Source organism: Hesperophylax consimilis, chromosome 1 (assembly GCF_061612785.1).
Source record: "Hesperophylax consimilis isolate HC1 chromosome 1, BYU_Hcon_1.0, whole genome shotgun sequence".
In the NCBI taxonomy this organism is placed as follows: Eukaryota; Metazoa; Arthropoda; class Insecta; order Trichoptera; family Limnephilidae; genus Hesperophylax; species Hesperophylax consimilis.
In genome coordinates this window covers 43,568,752-43,584,397 of record NC_142836.1, presented here as the reverse complement: position 1 = coordinate 43,584,397, position 15,646 = coordinate 43,568,752, and the positions used below count along the sequence as shown (strand labels likewise).

The 15,646-nt window shown below is 34.6% G+C and overlaps 1 protein-coding gene across 9 annotated transcripts in view; it reads right to left on the bottom strand.

The window, feature by feature from the left end:
- heph (polypyrimidine tract-binding protein 1 heph) overlaps positions 1-15,646 on the bottom strand; it is a 919,983-nt gene that overhangs the window by 72,335 nt on the left and 832,002 nt on the right. For 8 of the 9 annotated variants that reach the window (XM_089634334.1, XM_089634321.1, XM_089634359.1 and 5 more), the window contains one exon: positions 3,311-3,551. In XM_089634334.1, the coding sequence (XP_089490460.1) occupies positions 3,311-3,551 (241 nt within the window). The remainder of the gene's footprint in view (positions 1-3,310; positions 3,552-15,646) is intronic. The other variant, XM_089634353.1, reaches the window with a different exon arrangement.

Sequence of the window (15,646 nt, the reverse complement as noted above, 5' to 3'; positions counted from 1 at the left end):
GATTGAGCACCGCTGGTTCAGAGCTTTTCGTGTCGGAAGTAAATTTAACCCGATACGTTTATAATATATGTTTATGGAGTACCCCTCTACCTGCCAAACTTCGGTTCGCGGTGCTGCGAGATACATCTTTAGGGTGAAACTTGGCCGGGCGGGTTGATCCCCCTCCGAGGGGAGGCATGGTGAGACTTCATCTAGCGAGCAAATAATGCGGCGGACATTACACCGGAATACGTGTCAGTTGTTTTTATTTGTGCATCATGCAAGGAAATGTATGATGCATTCAATGGCTTATGTTATGAGAAACGAGGTTAAGTGAGTAGGAATTGCACCAGAGTTTAACTATTCGGAGGATGTGGAACTATGATACCCTTTTTCCAGTAAGCGACCGGCATCCCGTTCACTCTCAGACAAAGTGACATGAAATCCCCCTCGGATGCGAACAAAGGATAACTTGTGATCAGTCCCATTCATATATTTGTATTAGAAATATACATTGAATTGTTTCTGAGCCAATCAAGCTTGTCCGTATTTATACACCATAGGGTCTAGTATAAAAAAGTATTTTAGTTATTAGTTGATGTATCTGACTTAACTATGCTAGTGACGTTCCGAGTACCAAATCGTAATAGGATTTTGTTCGTAATTTCCTGAGTTGTTCTTTGTTTATTAATGTAAAATAAACTATTTAATACTTTCGACTACCATAATACGGAGTGTGGTAGTCGAAAAGCATGTAAAAAACCTGTATCCAAATATATTTTTATGAATAAAGAAAAAAAAAAAAGAAAAAAAATTCTCCACTTGGAAATAGAGTCAGTTCTGTTGATATTTTCATTTATTCGATACAAAATTTAAATCATAAATTTTACTTTTTTTTTCGTAAACATTATGTAAAGTATGTAACTTACTATTAACGTTACGTTTACCGTTTTTTACGTTAATATTAACCATATTTCCTTATTTTTTATTGTAATGTTAATTTTCTTGTTTAATTAAGGTATTTTTTCTTTCTACTCTCTTTTTTATTTGTTGTACTTACGTGTGTTACCTCGATTCATTTAAAAGCCGGAAGGGCGTAAATAAGTGGATAAATATTTTTTTTATCTCTAATGTAATCTTGAAAAAATTCTAATACATTTCCTCTTATCTCGTTACTTTGTAAAGTTCCTAGCGGTGTGCTCTTAATTGTTACAACATAGTTTTAATTCCCATTACCATTTATAGTAAAGGCAAACTACCAACATTATCCATAACAACTATCTTGGGAAATATCATTAGAACTTTCTTGGAAAAGAGAATGGAAGAAGAAGGTTGGGAAGTCCCTGACAATTCAGATCTTAAAATTATATCAACTGAAGGCAGGTACATTATCATAAAGTAAAACTTAAATAATACTGCAATATAAATTAAATGTATCACTCACAAATTGGGCCAGGATGTCAGATGGGACCCACTACGAAGGCATAGTTTTGGCTACAGAAAACAATTTATTAAGGACCCAACTAACGTTAAAAATATGTTTTCGTTCTCTTTCCTGAGTTAGTTATATATATCAAATGAAGCATTCAAAATATTCGAGTACATAATAATAATAATCATTCAAAAATGTAACTTCGAAAATTCTTTGTAATGTAATATTATTAATCCTGAATTTTAAATGAGAATACGTATTATAATTAGGTCCCAATGGTCGAATGGTTAAAGAATTTGCCCAGGTAAGACAGAGATTCTGGGTTCAATTCCCAATTGAGACCGCTATCTTTTATTTTTTCTGTTATTTGTTCTGTTCCGTGTTTCATTTAGATTTATTAGTATTATCTTATTCTTCAAAGATAATATAATTTCTATCTTAATATTATTATGCCTAGTGGGCACTAAGAAAAACAGTATAAATCATAGTTATAAGCAGTTCTAGTTCTCGCTAACGTGCGAAGTACCAAGGATAGTTCTCACTAAGCTTTATCGCTTGTTGTCTGTCTTCCTGAAAGTTTGCGGCGGTAAAGTAGTCTGAAGACTTTGCCGGGAAGATGGTGGCGGGTGGTAAGTGCGGTTGGATTGTGTCTTGTGTCATTAGCTAAATAGATCCTAAGCCTTCAGCTGAGGAATCCTTCAACGCATACACTGTACATACACGAGAAGCGCTTGTGCTTGTTCAACAAACTTAAAGTTGAATAAATGTTGCTCTCGGAAGCGCGGTTTCATCGCAACTTCCGTTGTGTTTGGTATATACACTTCTATTACTATATAAGTAAAAAAAGGTGTAAGCCTTTAGCTCACTTCATCGGTAATTTAATATAATTTCATCATATAATAACTCAAAGAAGGACCTTCGCTATCTTTGCGGATGCTATGTGGATGGACTTTTTGAGGAAAGCAAGAAGTGCATCTGGGTCTTGAAGAGGTCAGTGTTTGTATTGAAGAGACGTTGGTCCTGAAGAGACCCGTTCTGATGTGGCGAATATTCCGGCTATGCGGCTTCAATTGAAATACCAGTACAACAAGGAAAGTCAGCCTATCTGACGCCTGTATTTCAAAGACTGCAATACATTCATTATGACAGGGCCATTCGGGGAGTCAATCAAAATAACAATCCGTTTCTGCTCGTTCAATGTGTAGATAGTAATGCCACGGAGGCATTCAGTCGGTCTGTCAATATATTTAAGGGTCAAATATGGCCAAAGTGATGACTGATGTTACGAAGATAAAGGTAATTAAATCCAAACGTACAACCATAGATAATCGTGATGCCCTAATACGTTAACCGGTCGTCTCATCTACTGACCTGTGGTCGTGAATTAAGGTTTTCACCCTAAATCTTGTATCAAATATATTTATCTAGAATCGTATTACGAAATAGCCTTCTTCCATGGATTGATGATGGGAAATAGAATGCGGACCTTAGACGATTCGATAACACTTGTCCCAGTCCGTGTTCCTTATACATTGAAGGACACATCTCTATAAAAGAGCTACTCGTATTTTATACATTTTACAATTTTTATAGAGGTGAACGTGTCATCTTTAGAAGTGGTTTGTAAAATTCATGCAATTTTTAGGTATGACATATTCCTATTAGTCCAATGACATCTTTCGGAAAGAAAAGAGTGAAACCATGTCTTGACGTCGTAGTAGGAGAGAGGAATACACAGAGCGTCATGATCGCGGCTCTACAAAAGTGCCTAAAGGATTACGACTCTCGACGATAGTTATTCGGATAACTTTTTATTAATACTACCGTAAAAAAATAATCTTTCCCAAAAAACGTCAAAACCACTACTAAATGTTTTTAAAAAGTTGAAAAGAGGCTCACTGTTTTTGGTGAAGGTGACGATCTTGAGCACCTTCCCGTAGCGCTGGAAGATGGTGTGCAGCACATCCAGCACAATGGGGTAGAGCATGTGCTCGACGATAACGCGCAGCACAGTGTTGGGCCCGCCCTGGATGTCTGCGGGGACGGCGCCGTTGGTTGGGGGCGCCCCGGCGGCCCCGGGCGTCGCGACGCCTGCTCCCAGCGCCTGGGCGGCCTGCAGTGCCGCCTGCGCCGAAGCAGACTGCAACAGTAATGCGTTATTCTTATTGGGATAATGATATCTAAAGATATCGAGACGGTACACAACACACAACGTTACATAATTAAGTTGAGATTTGGAAAAACATCAAATATGTGCAGCTATTATAAATTTAATTTTATTTAAGTTGGCCGGTAGGATAGTGCAATCAAAGTCTGCCATATTACATGAGATATATACAACTATTAAATTGAAGGTGAAAAATAAATAAAAATGTCAAAAAACAAAAATAGAATGTAAATCATAATATCTTAAAGATAACAAAAATAAAAACATCATATGAAAAAAAAAATAATAAAAGTGTCAATAGCTGAAGGAAATGAATGTGAAGATGAAGTAATACTGATTGACCCATGGTGCCAACATTTCGAAAGAAAGCTGAGATGCCTGTGAAGCCACTTTTGGAACCAGGAGACATTGCCAATGATCCAATGATACTATGATTACTAAGCGAATTTGATGAAAGATTTCGCTCAACCATAAGAAAAAAATTACCACCAATTTAAAAAAAATATTAAAAGGTTTATAATAAGATACAAAGCTTCTTTCCAGCAGATTAGGTAGTTGTCATAAAATATAATTTTAAGTTCTTGGTTAACTGGCTTGCCCAATGAGAAGGTTTAGAAAGCCGACAAAGTAAATAAGCTTGCGCACGAATCAAAATTAACCGCATTTCTGGAAAAATATTAACAAAAATACTTAAATAAGATGCTAAAGCCAGCCAGCCTTAGTGGAAAGATGAAAAAAATAGAATAAAAAAAAACGTCCCCCAGAAAGCACAAACGATAAGACAATTTAATTAATCCAGGCAAAACGAACCGAATTCTAAAAAAAGATTTTTTCCGCAGAGCGTCTACAGAACTTGCTTTATAATAATGTGGGCACAAAGGATAAATACTACGTACAATGTTTTGCTTTAATTATCTCTTCTTGAAATCTGAACTGGAATAATAGACGGCGGTGCAAAAATATGAGGAATTCATTTAAACCGCTTGCGTGTAATAAATAATACGCCATTATTTTAGTTGCAGTCGACCACCGGGCAATTTGTGTTTAAAATCACTACGCTACTGACTTTTACGTACGAACAAAATGGAACATTGTTTTAAATAGCAGGTACATCGAATTATATTTGAATTAAATTAATTGCTCTATTAACCCTTCGCTAACTTGTTCGGTTTTCGAACAAACCGATATTGCCCGTAGAGTCAACTTGTTCGCTTTTGAGAACAGCTCATATGGTTCCATAGAAATCGTTGTGCCTCTCTTACTGCCAAAGTGATAAATATGGTATAAGCGGTGTTAGAAAGAAAAAACTCTTTGTATTCAAATCTAGAAGATAACTAAAGAATTAAAATGTTCACCTCTTTGGAACCATAGTTTCCGACCGTAGTTTGAGAAAAAAATTGTAAATTTTTTTATAATTAATTTTGTATAAAACAACGAATAAAGTGATTTGACAGTAATAATAGTAATTTTAGTTCAATGTTTTTAGACGTTTTTATGTTTACATTAAACATTTTAATATTACTGACAAGAAATATTTGAAAGCTAATTTCATCACCTTTTAAAAACAGTTTTGTGATAATTTCAGAAATGTTCTATTTATTTTTATTTTAATACAAAACGGAACACACATATTCTCAAACGTCTGACACGGTATTTAAGAAAAATAATGGTCAATATGCAAGAAGGCCGAGTGGTAAAACCAATGATTAAATAAGATACCTAAGAGTATTAAATATTAACATTTTAAGTGACCTACTTTGTTCAAGTAAAATGTTGGTTAATTATACTTTTAATCTGTTGGATACATGTCTAATTACATTTGTTATAATCCTAACCCCTTTGATAGTCAATAACAATGGAATAATAAAAAAAAGGAACAAATAAAAAAAAAAGATATTTGGTCGCTAGACTAGATTTGGAGAAAAAAATGTATGAAGCCTTATTCAAATGTGTTGATGTTTGATGCATATTATTCACATAAATAAGATATGTTGTTGGAAGTTGAATTTAAGAGTGAAATTTTGTCGAGTATCGGGTGTCGGTTTTGAAGGGTATCGGAAAGATGTTGAAGGAAATGAAAATATTTACGAATTTCCGGCGAAAAAAAAGAAAAAACGTTTACCACCGTATCCAAAAACACATAAATGTATTTTATAGACATTTAAATCGTTTTTATATTATACCAGCGCAGCCCCGCGAAAAATCACGGGATATTATCAAATTTCAAAAGACGATTTCTGATGATTTTTGTCAGCCATTACGCAAGTAGGTAATATTTTATATTGATGTGGCAAAAGTCCAAACTTCATCAAAACCTTGTTCTTGTCTTGACTTGACGTTATCTGTATTGTGTATGTGCCCTATTTTAGTCATAGCAGTAATTTTTTAATTATCCTGGATTGTAACTTTTCTCCTTGTATTAAGTTTGTGTAACGTGTAATGTGTTGAAATTGGACACGGTCCGTTAGTAAATAAATAATAGTAATAAACTAGCTTATGTCCAGTTTATAGCAAATGAAATCCAGTCGCAAGCTCAGATAACATAATGATTTGACAACTCGGTGGTAGTTATGTTTAGTTAATGTAAAGTTTTCTTACTCAAATCTATGTTATTTGATAATCTGTGTGATTTAAAAGTTCCCCGAGGGTGAAAAACGCCGCGGTAAAATGATTACTATGTATTAAATTATAATCAATGCAATATATCTCACAAAGAAAACGTTTATAAACTCGTATTACCCAAACGATCAATGTTATTTTATCACGCTAATGGTACTGATAAAAAACGTATTTCTAATGTCTTTGCATCCATTTTCATATGTATAATGCATTGATTATAGATTCAATGTGGAATATCATAATATTAGATAACGAACAAATATAATGATCAAAATGTTTTATAATTATTCTCCACACGATAAGTCGCAGTAATGATAGCATTAATGATTATGATTACAGAAGAAGCGGAAGTAATTTAATTTATTTCAGTAAAAATTCCAACGAAACTCGTATATTTATTTGTAGAAATACTGAAATCAAAGGTAGGGGACGATGTCAGGTGACTGACACTAGAATTAAGTTAATATCTGTGTACGGGCAATCAGTCATATATTATTTTTGTACGGTAGACTATATGACACCTGACACTTGACGCAAATCAATAACGAACAATGGAAAGAGTAAAATACAGAGAAGCAATCGGATTGATTGCGATCCAGGCTGCGTTACTGTTAGATTGTTCCAGTGAGTTCCAGTTCCGACGGGAAGCGGGGGTAGGTATCAGGGGAACTGTCTGTGCAGAACAAAACGTTTTTAGAGCCCATTAAATAACAATGGCCTAATGGGCCCACTCCGGCCCGCTCAGACCCACCGGGAGGAACTTTACTATGATAATGCCAGGGGATGTTTTATCTTTTGTTTGAATATGTTATTCGCGGGTAATTAAGCGGGTGACAAATATAATTCATACCGTGGCATCCCCTCCGACAATCCTGACACATAATTAGAGAGACGAGTGGGACATGAACCCGAGTTCACTACCCCCAATTGCTACTATTCACATTGGACACACCGTGTATTATATTTTGCGTAATGGTAGACGATTATCCTAGTGTTACATAAATTACTCATAATTATGTATTTTATTAAAAATCATTATTAAATTATACAATCTGTGACAAACTCATTAATTTAAACATTTTCAATAATAAAATACGTGTAACGGTGTCATTCGGTCTTAAATATTAGGGGTTTGGGATCACAGGGGCCTATTTACAAAAATACACTTTGAGAAAAACGCAAATAAATATTGGAATGCTCATATGCCCAAGTGAATTTCTAAAACGGATGTATGTATGAGATAGAGCTTCATGTCAGTAATAAATATGATTTAGGCTTTATTGAAACCAAGCTTAACTCAAAACACCACTTTTTGTAATTAGATCTCTGTGATTCTTATCCCCCGATATGGTAGCGTATATTTATTTACTGTATCTCAGGGGATACACATAAGAGGAGAGGAGAAAGCACAAAAGCTGCCAAATGTTCCCAAACCTAGCAAATTGTTTTATTTTTCTTAAATTAGTGACAATGGTTACTGTTACTAGTTTTAAGACATTGGCAGTAGGACAACGCAATCAGCCTCAGATTAAAAAAAAAAAATTGTGCACAACTCCAAAAATGAAAGTAACACTTAAGTCAACCTTTTCTAAAAAGTGAGTTGATTGTACCTCTAAATAAAATTCGAAAATGTTATAAAGAAATAAAAATTCGTGTACACGAATAATTTCAGAGAAATATTAATTTTCAACGTTGCGTTTGTAAGTGGGAAGAAATGAAGACCACTTACGTTAAATTACAGGTTAGGACTGCGGCATGGTAAGGTAAGAGGGGGAGGCAGTGGGCAGGGGGCAGGGGGTGGAGGGCGGGAACACCCTCCAGGACACTCGAGACACGTGGTAAGAGAATAAAATGACGTCTTTGGGGCAATTCTCACTGTTGCAAGGCGAGGCTTTCAAAGTACCAAGCACAGAGAATTGACAGAGCATTTATAGAGCATACGGCAACACTTTTATATTCACGTAGGGAAATTGCGCAAAATGAACATTAAATTCAATGCCAGTGCATGTATTGTGTTCAATGATTACAGAATTCAACGGGTCGGGCACGAGTTATAAATCGAGCATAGTAACAGTAACACGTTGAAAAAATCGAGGGCCAAGGGACTTTCATCCGCTACGTCCTTTCAAAGAAAATTAACTACGGGTAGGTACTCTGAACTATACGTAGATATCCTGATTAATTTTTGTGTTATTACTTGACGGTTACATCAAAACTAAACGCCGAAAACCACATAATATTTCTAATTATCATACTGAAATACCGACCCAAAGAAGATTAACGATTATGATCACTTCTACATACATAAAGACACACTTCATCACAATCAATACATCCGTCTTGATGATGGACATTGTAACGCTGTCCAAAACGTACTCTAAAGAACCGAAAACTCTATTCGCTCCACGTTCTAGAACGGAATATCTTCTCACTATCGACCTGGTAGCAGACCACCAATTAGAAACGAAAAATTGCTTAACATGGCCTTTGCTATGTTTGGTGCCTAGGTACCTTCATACCTGCTCTTCCATATTCTTCCTCTAACCCACTTCCCTCACCAACATGCAGTAAGGACTCTTATGCGGTATAACGTATAATACAAAGAAAACGAACAAGGAGAGCGCTGCAGGCAGAAAATTAGCCCAGCTTTCAAAATGTACATTAATATTTTTATGCATTTGTATTCCAGTACGGGTTATTTTCAGCCACGTCTCCCTGAGATAACGCCACTGCACAGTCTACGTAAAAACAATACATAATAATGTGTTCTCCTTCCGTAGGTGGGTGGCGGCAGGTACTCAGTGGAGTCTTAATAAGCGGCAAAGCTTCCAAACGCAAATTATTTTTGTTGGTCTATTAAAATACCGAAATGAAAATGAATGGTTCCCAAGAAGAGCTTATGATTAAATCTCAAAGCGGAGGGGGAGCACACTTAACTACATGTTCAATTTATGCACGCAAAAAGTATGAAAAGCCAACTGACTTGAGGTTATAGGTTATAATAGGGGCGTCGTACAATGTTACATTTTATGTAGTCATCTAGAACAGTTTTACAATTTAATCATCATGTTGACGTGACTTTATGAATATCCCTTTAACACATCTTCCTGCATTCCTCCAGCCAATTACTTGTACCTGTCTGACAGTGTTGAGTACCCACATCAGATAAATTTACAACAATTTATTGTATATAACCAGTATGCTAAGAAAATTACGATGAACATGTCTTTTCAGTGTGTTCAATTCGAATCTGTTTGGAAGCTTGTACAGCGATGATCAAGCTGTGTCCCTTAAGTCAATAATATCGATCGAAAAGACCAAGGGAAAGTTAGAAACTTTTCTAATTCTAACTGTTAACCACAGCTACCGCAATAGTTGTGTCAAATACAGTCCAGTTGAATGCAGTCATAATTGAATTGAATGCATGCATAATTGCGATTCCACATCAAAAATACTAAAATAGGTTATGGGTCTGTTTGTGATGCAACTCTGATTCAATGAGCTCGGATTTGTTTTGAATTTAAGTGCCATTTTAAAAATTGGAACAGATTGTGTCAAAAATTTATACAAGCGATAAAGTATCTAACAATTAGTTAATTAAGGTTTTTGTATTGACAGACGATTGTCTTAATATTTTTTCATCCTTGTCCTTTTTTAAATAATAAGATTTTATATAAGTCCCATTTACTAAAAACTGAATGTCACCCTATCTGTCTTTATTATCTACTTTGCTTCTTCTTTTGAATAATGATTAATGATTAGTTATGGTTCAAATATTGTTACAATAAACTGTCAAATTACCCATCTGATAACACATCTAATACTTATTTTTCTTTAATTTTGAAATATTTTGTGTTTGTATGTAGAATAACTTTATGTTTGTAATTGTGATTACTCTTATGTTTGCTTCACTCAAATGTAAATTGTTAACCTCGATAAAGGCTCAGTCCTAGTGAGGTTGATTTTTATGTGAAAAAAAAAGTGTTTTATGTATAGCGAGATGCAATAAATAAATAAATAAATAAATTAGTATTTTGATTCTGTTCGATATTTGAAGGGTATCTTTCTTTTGTTTAAATTTCTTAGCGTTAATCTTGACAACTAATGGCGGCTTGCGTAATTTCTCAATAAGTCTTTGCTTTTTCTATTTTCATGAAAACGTAATTAACTAACTAAGCAGATTTACTAAAGGCGTACATTTGAAAGATAAATTTGTGATTGTTTCTCCAATTCAACAACAGTAAAATATACATATTTTATAAAGAAAATTGGCTATTTGTTTCGAAGAGTATTGATTCAGAGGCAAATATTTTATAAATACTCTTAGCTTTACATATCCTACAATTATAAAATCCCGGGTATTTTTTTTCGTGGTGGGTCTGCGGTAGTTACATTTATAAGTTTAATACAAAATGCTTTTTGAATGTACCTTCATAAATTTTATCACAAAATTTTATATATAAAAACATAATAAAAAAAACTTTTATGACTAAGAAATATAATACCACATATTTAATACATTGTCAATAGGAGATCGTTGCATTTCTCTTAAAGCGATGCACCACAACGTGAAACATTTGGAATCGGGCTGCTAATAATAACACTCCTTATGTAGATGGCGATAAGGTTTAAATTCCTGACTGTTTTGATTTATGATGGTAAAAAACATCACCAAAATGTGTGCTTTATTTTATTTTGCGAAGATAAGGCATGAATATTTAAACGTGTTAAGATCATTTTCTAAAGAACATAATTTTCCACATTATACAATAATACCACAACCGATAATGGGTTCTTGAGTAGGAGATTTCACACTTTAAGGCAGTTTATATAGGCCAGATACTTATTTTTTTGTAGGGTAATTAAAAAACACTTGTTTATTTCAAAGTTTTTTTTTTCAATTTGCAGTATTTAACCAAAGCATTTAAAATATTTGAAGTTATTTAGTTAGTTTTAAAAAGTGGTCAAATTTTCAAACGAAAAAAACACATGATTTTGCATTACTACGTAGTGCTTCGCCGAAAGCAGTTAACTCCAATAAACATACATGAAGAAAAAAATGGTATTGCTGATTTATTAAAATCCTGTTAAAAAAGGGACAGCAGGCCATTACCTAATAAAATAATTTTCGAATATATTGAAATACTTGTTCATGTACCTGCGTTTGCCCTGTTAATATATAATGACGATATGCGAAAATATAATGATCGTGTTCAAACGTTGCGTTAATACATTCCCTTATTACTAAAATTTTAACATGACATATATCAATTTATTCGTTAAGGGCCTGCGATCCCATTTTTAGCAGGATTACGAATAATTTGAAGAGTTTTTCAATAAATCAGCAATATTTTATATCAATTAGTTTTCTCCGTGTTAGAAGGAAAACGGTTCTATTCTAAGTAAAAAATGTGTAATCGTGCCGAAAACGAATGAATTAATTTCAATTTTTTTATTGCACGTGGAAATATGTTAAATCACTGTTGATGAAACTGCAAGAGAGAATTGCAGAAAATATAAATTATTTGTAACATGCACGAAGGCGATATATAAGGAATTGAATCGCTAACAGTAAAAAAATAACAGTGACTTAATTCCTTTTCCAGAATATTTGTTGTGATAAGACAAGTGTCGCAGTAAAGCGCTGAAACTCTGGTACCAGTTCGGTCCTCCGGTCCCACGTCAGCCACCAGTCAGGTGCATATTTCGGAGGCTGCGTACGGAGAACGTAATTAAGTACGTTTACCAAATGCTCTCCGCTTTGTTATCATACACGGAGACCAATTTACTAGAAATAATTTTTCGGGGAGGCTTAGGTGTGAGAAAACTTGGGAAGAGCAAAGGAAAAGATTATACTTGGCTGGCAGCTCCCAGTAAGTGGGACAATTTAATTAAAACAGAACAAACCGAGTGTTCTTGGGGAATTCATTAAATTCCACGTGGCACCGCTGAGACGCGTCGCTGTGCAGAAATAATCAAAGGATGCTTTTAATATATGCATCGGAAGGTAAATACGCGAAGAACAATATCAAATTTAAAGCTGTGCGGTACACGACACTTTCTCAAAGGGGAAAAACAGCAAAGAACACACGCAAAATGGTATCCACAAATCGCCTAAAACTGTTTATTCATTTTAGTAATAACTACTAATTCCGCATTCCGAAAATGAAAGATTTACCTGTAATTGTTGTAAAAAATACATCGTGACAAATAAAAACATTGTAAGCAAACACGAACCATCTATTTTTTTTAAAATTCATGTTTGTAAACTGAAATAGCGAGCGTAATCTATGGATTATCCTAGAATTAGGTTGTAACCGAACGCTGACGTATTAAATGTACAGCGGGGGTATAGAAAACTGCAGGGTAGGGAAAAGCTCCATAAACAAAGGTGTCAGGGGCAGGGGAGGGGGAGGGGAGAAGGCTTTGGCGCTTATCAAAACATATCCCGGCAGGTTTAGCGAAGTGTGCACTTTACAAGGCAGTACATTTTGATCCTTTAATGTCACGTTTTTGCAGGATGAGCTCGTAAAGGGATATTTAAGAGGAATCGCAAAGTCGATCTGGACAATAATTGTGAACAGCTGACAGGCAATGAGGCTTTCGACTGCCTTAGTATGTACCCCTTATTTCATAGCGTTTGAGAAAGGTTAAACCGTTGAGTGAAGGTAGAGATTATTACATGGTTTACGTATGACTGAAACCTGAAACAAAATTACTCACATAACTATGCAAATTTTAGCAATTACTTATTGCGTAGATACTAAATATTAGAGAGGTATACATTTTTAAAGCAAAACCAAGTTGTTCCCAAAATAATTTTCACAATAAGTGATAAGCGTTGCACGTGTCTTCAACTTTGTGTCAAAACGTAGAAAACAGTGACTAAGTAACTGCACGGTTCTCGCCCTAAAATAGTAGATTTAGGTTTTTAAAAAGAAACCGTTAGTATTCTTTCATCAGACATCTGTCACAGCCTTACTCTAATTCTGATTCAAAATGAATAAAATGGAAAACATAATTTTCTTACAATTGCCAAGAAAACTCAACTAATCTGTTCCTATCCCGACCAAAATAAACATCATTCATCCCAAACAGAAGAGATATAATCGACCATTGAATTCGGTGTTGAAGGTCGGCTATACTTTCCAAAGGGTTGTAATTTTGTGAATTTTCGCCAGCGCCACTACCTGTTGTGCCCGGGATAAAGGCCCTGAAAGCTAAGGGAAGAAAGCGGCCATTGTGCGCCCGGGGCACAAAAGCCCGGCGAACGAAATGTGCTCAAAATTGTATCACTATGCAGCTTTGTAAGAAGAAATATTTATTGTTTAAGCCGCTGAATGAGCGAAAAACACATTACAGAAATAATTGTTTAAGAGGTTTCATCGGAAGGATAAAATAAAATTTCAACACTTTAAAAAACAAACCAAATTGTTGATTGGTTTAAAAAAAGTATGTTTAATTAAGTCTTAAGACAAGATAGAAAAATAAATTCTGGAAAACATTTAAATTTAATTTTACAGGATCTGAGTGAAGTATAATCATTTAAAAATAATGAATTTCCGAAAAAAACACAGTTAATTGGGTTGCCATTTTTTTAATTTTATTTATTGAACGGCCAGTGTATTAGGTACGTACGTTACACCAGCAGTTTCACCAGATTTGGCAAAGGGTAAGGGCCAAAGCATTCATGTTAAGGAGAAGCACTATGAAGTAATGCAAAATTATGTGCTTTTAATTTGAAAATTTGATCTCTTAGAAATATTTTTGTTGCTTTAATTAAATATTCCGAATAGAACACATAATCGAGTACTTTTTGAATAAATTGGTTTGTAAACCCGGAAAAAATGTATTAGGCCTATAAAAACTGTCTCAAAGTTCAAAATCTCCTACTTAAAACCTATTTTCGTTTATGGTTTTACCGTAAAATGTAGAAAATTAAGTTCTTTAGAAAATGATAGAAATCATTTAAATATTTGTATCTGCCCAAAATAAAATAAAACTCTCTCTGACGATGTTTTTTTTCTTGTATACATCAGGCGGCAGAGTTTAAGCGGGAATTTAAATCTTATCGCCATCTACATAAGGAGTGTTATTATTAGCGGTCTGATTCCAAATGTTACACGACGCGGTGCATCGCCTTAACAGAGTAGAAAGGAATACCAATAATAATATAAAACTAAAAGTTTTGCAACCACTGAAGGGAATTTAATCAATAAAATGTTAAATTTAATCGATTAAAATAAACCATCGTTAACAGTTAGGTAAATTACACATATCTACCTAATTATACGTTATTATGTTTCATGAAAAAACAGTCAGATTATGCACACTTTGTACATTGTCAACAGATACTAGAATTTTGTGATTTTTTTCATTAGGTTCTGCAAATTAATTTGAATGATTTATTACAATCCATAAAATAACACTAGTAGAAAGACGTTCCATATAAATTTGAATGGAAACAAATGTTCAATTTAGCCAAATAGCCCAGCGCCATATTTCACTAAAACTCGCTTCATATCGTAAAGACAGTTTGAATTGGAAATTTAAGCCTTGATTAGGCAAATATTTATAAAAATCTAATATTGATGTTTAAAAAAAAAATTATGTGAAACCGTACACAAGAGTCCCAACTGCTCCCAACCGTCTGGAGCCAATGAGACTATGGCATCCCCAATTGGGGTATTTTGAGAGGCTGAAGGGAGAGGAAGGAGACGGGGAAACGAATAGAAGGGAAGTACCTGGCTATTCAGATCTGGTCACCAAAGACGGCCAAAGCCATTTCAAGAAACGTTTCACTTTTGAATGGTGGTCTTACACCAGGGACGAACGAGCCGCAAATAAACTATATATTATTTTAAATGAGTAAAGTGGACAAGAAAAATTAATCAAATAAAGTTTAATTGCGCACGCCTGGATTTGAACCCGCGACCTCTGGCTTGCTAGTGGAGGGAATTATCCTTTGACCACGGAGGCCGTTTTGGTATCCATCAAAATATTCCGAATAACTGTTTAATTAATTGATGGAAAAACATTAATTTCAAAACCATCGCTCATTGTTCCGTATTTGTAAATTACCAAAATGTTTCGAATTTGGAACAAATTTGGAGTACGACAGACAAACGTGCGATATGCGATACATTATTTAGCGTTATTCTCGAACACGTATAATTTACGAAACAGTGCGCTCCCCTAAGACGCGGAATGACATTTGTCTAAAATACGGCCTATGATTATAATAATGAGCCGCGGTAGAGTGGTGTGCCTGGATCGGCCCGAATAACCAAGCCATTGCGGGCCACTTCGTGGGAGGTATACGCCACCCTAATTAGATGAAACAAAGGGAGACTTCTATTTCCTAGAACCGACGATACCCACCCTATTTAAGAGAAATTTTCATTAATACTAATTTAATTAATAGATTTAAGAGAGACAATGCATTTAAA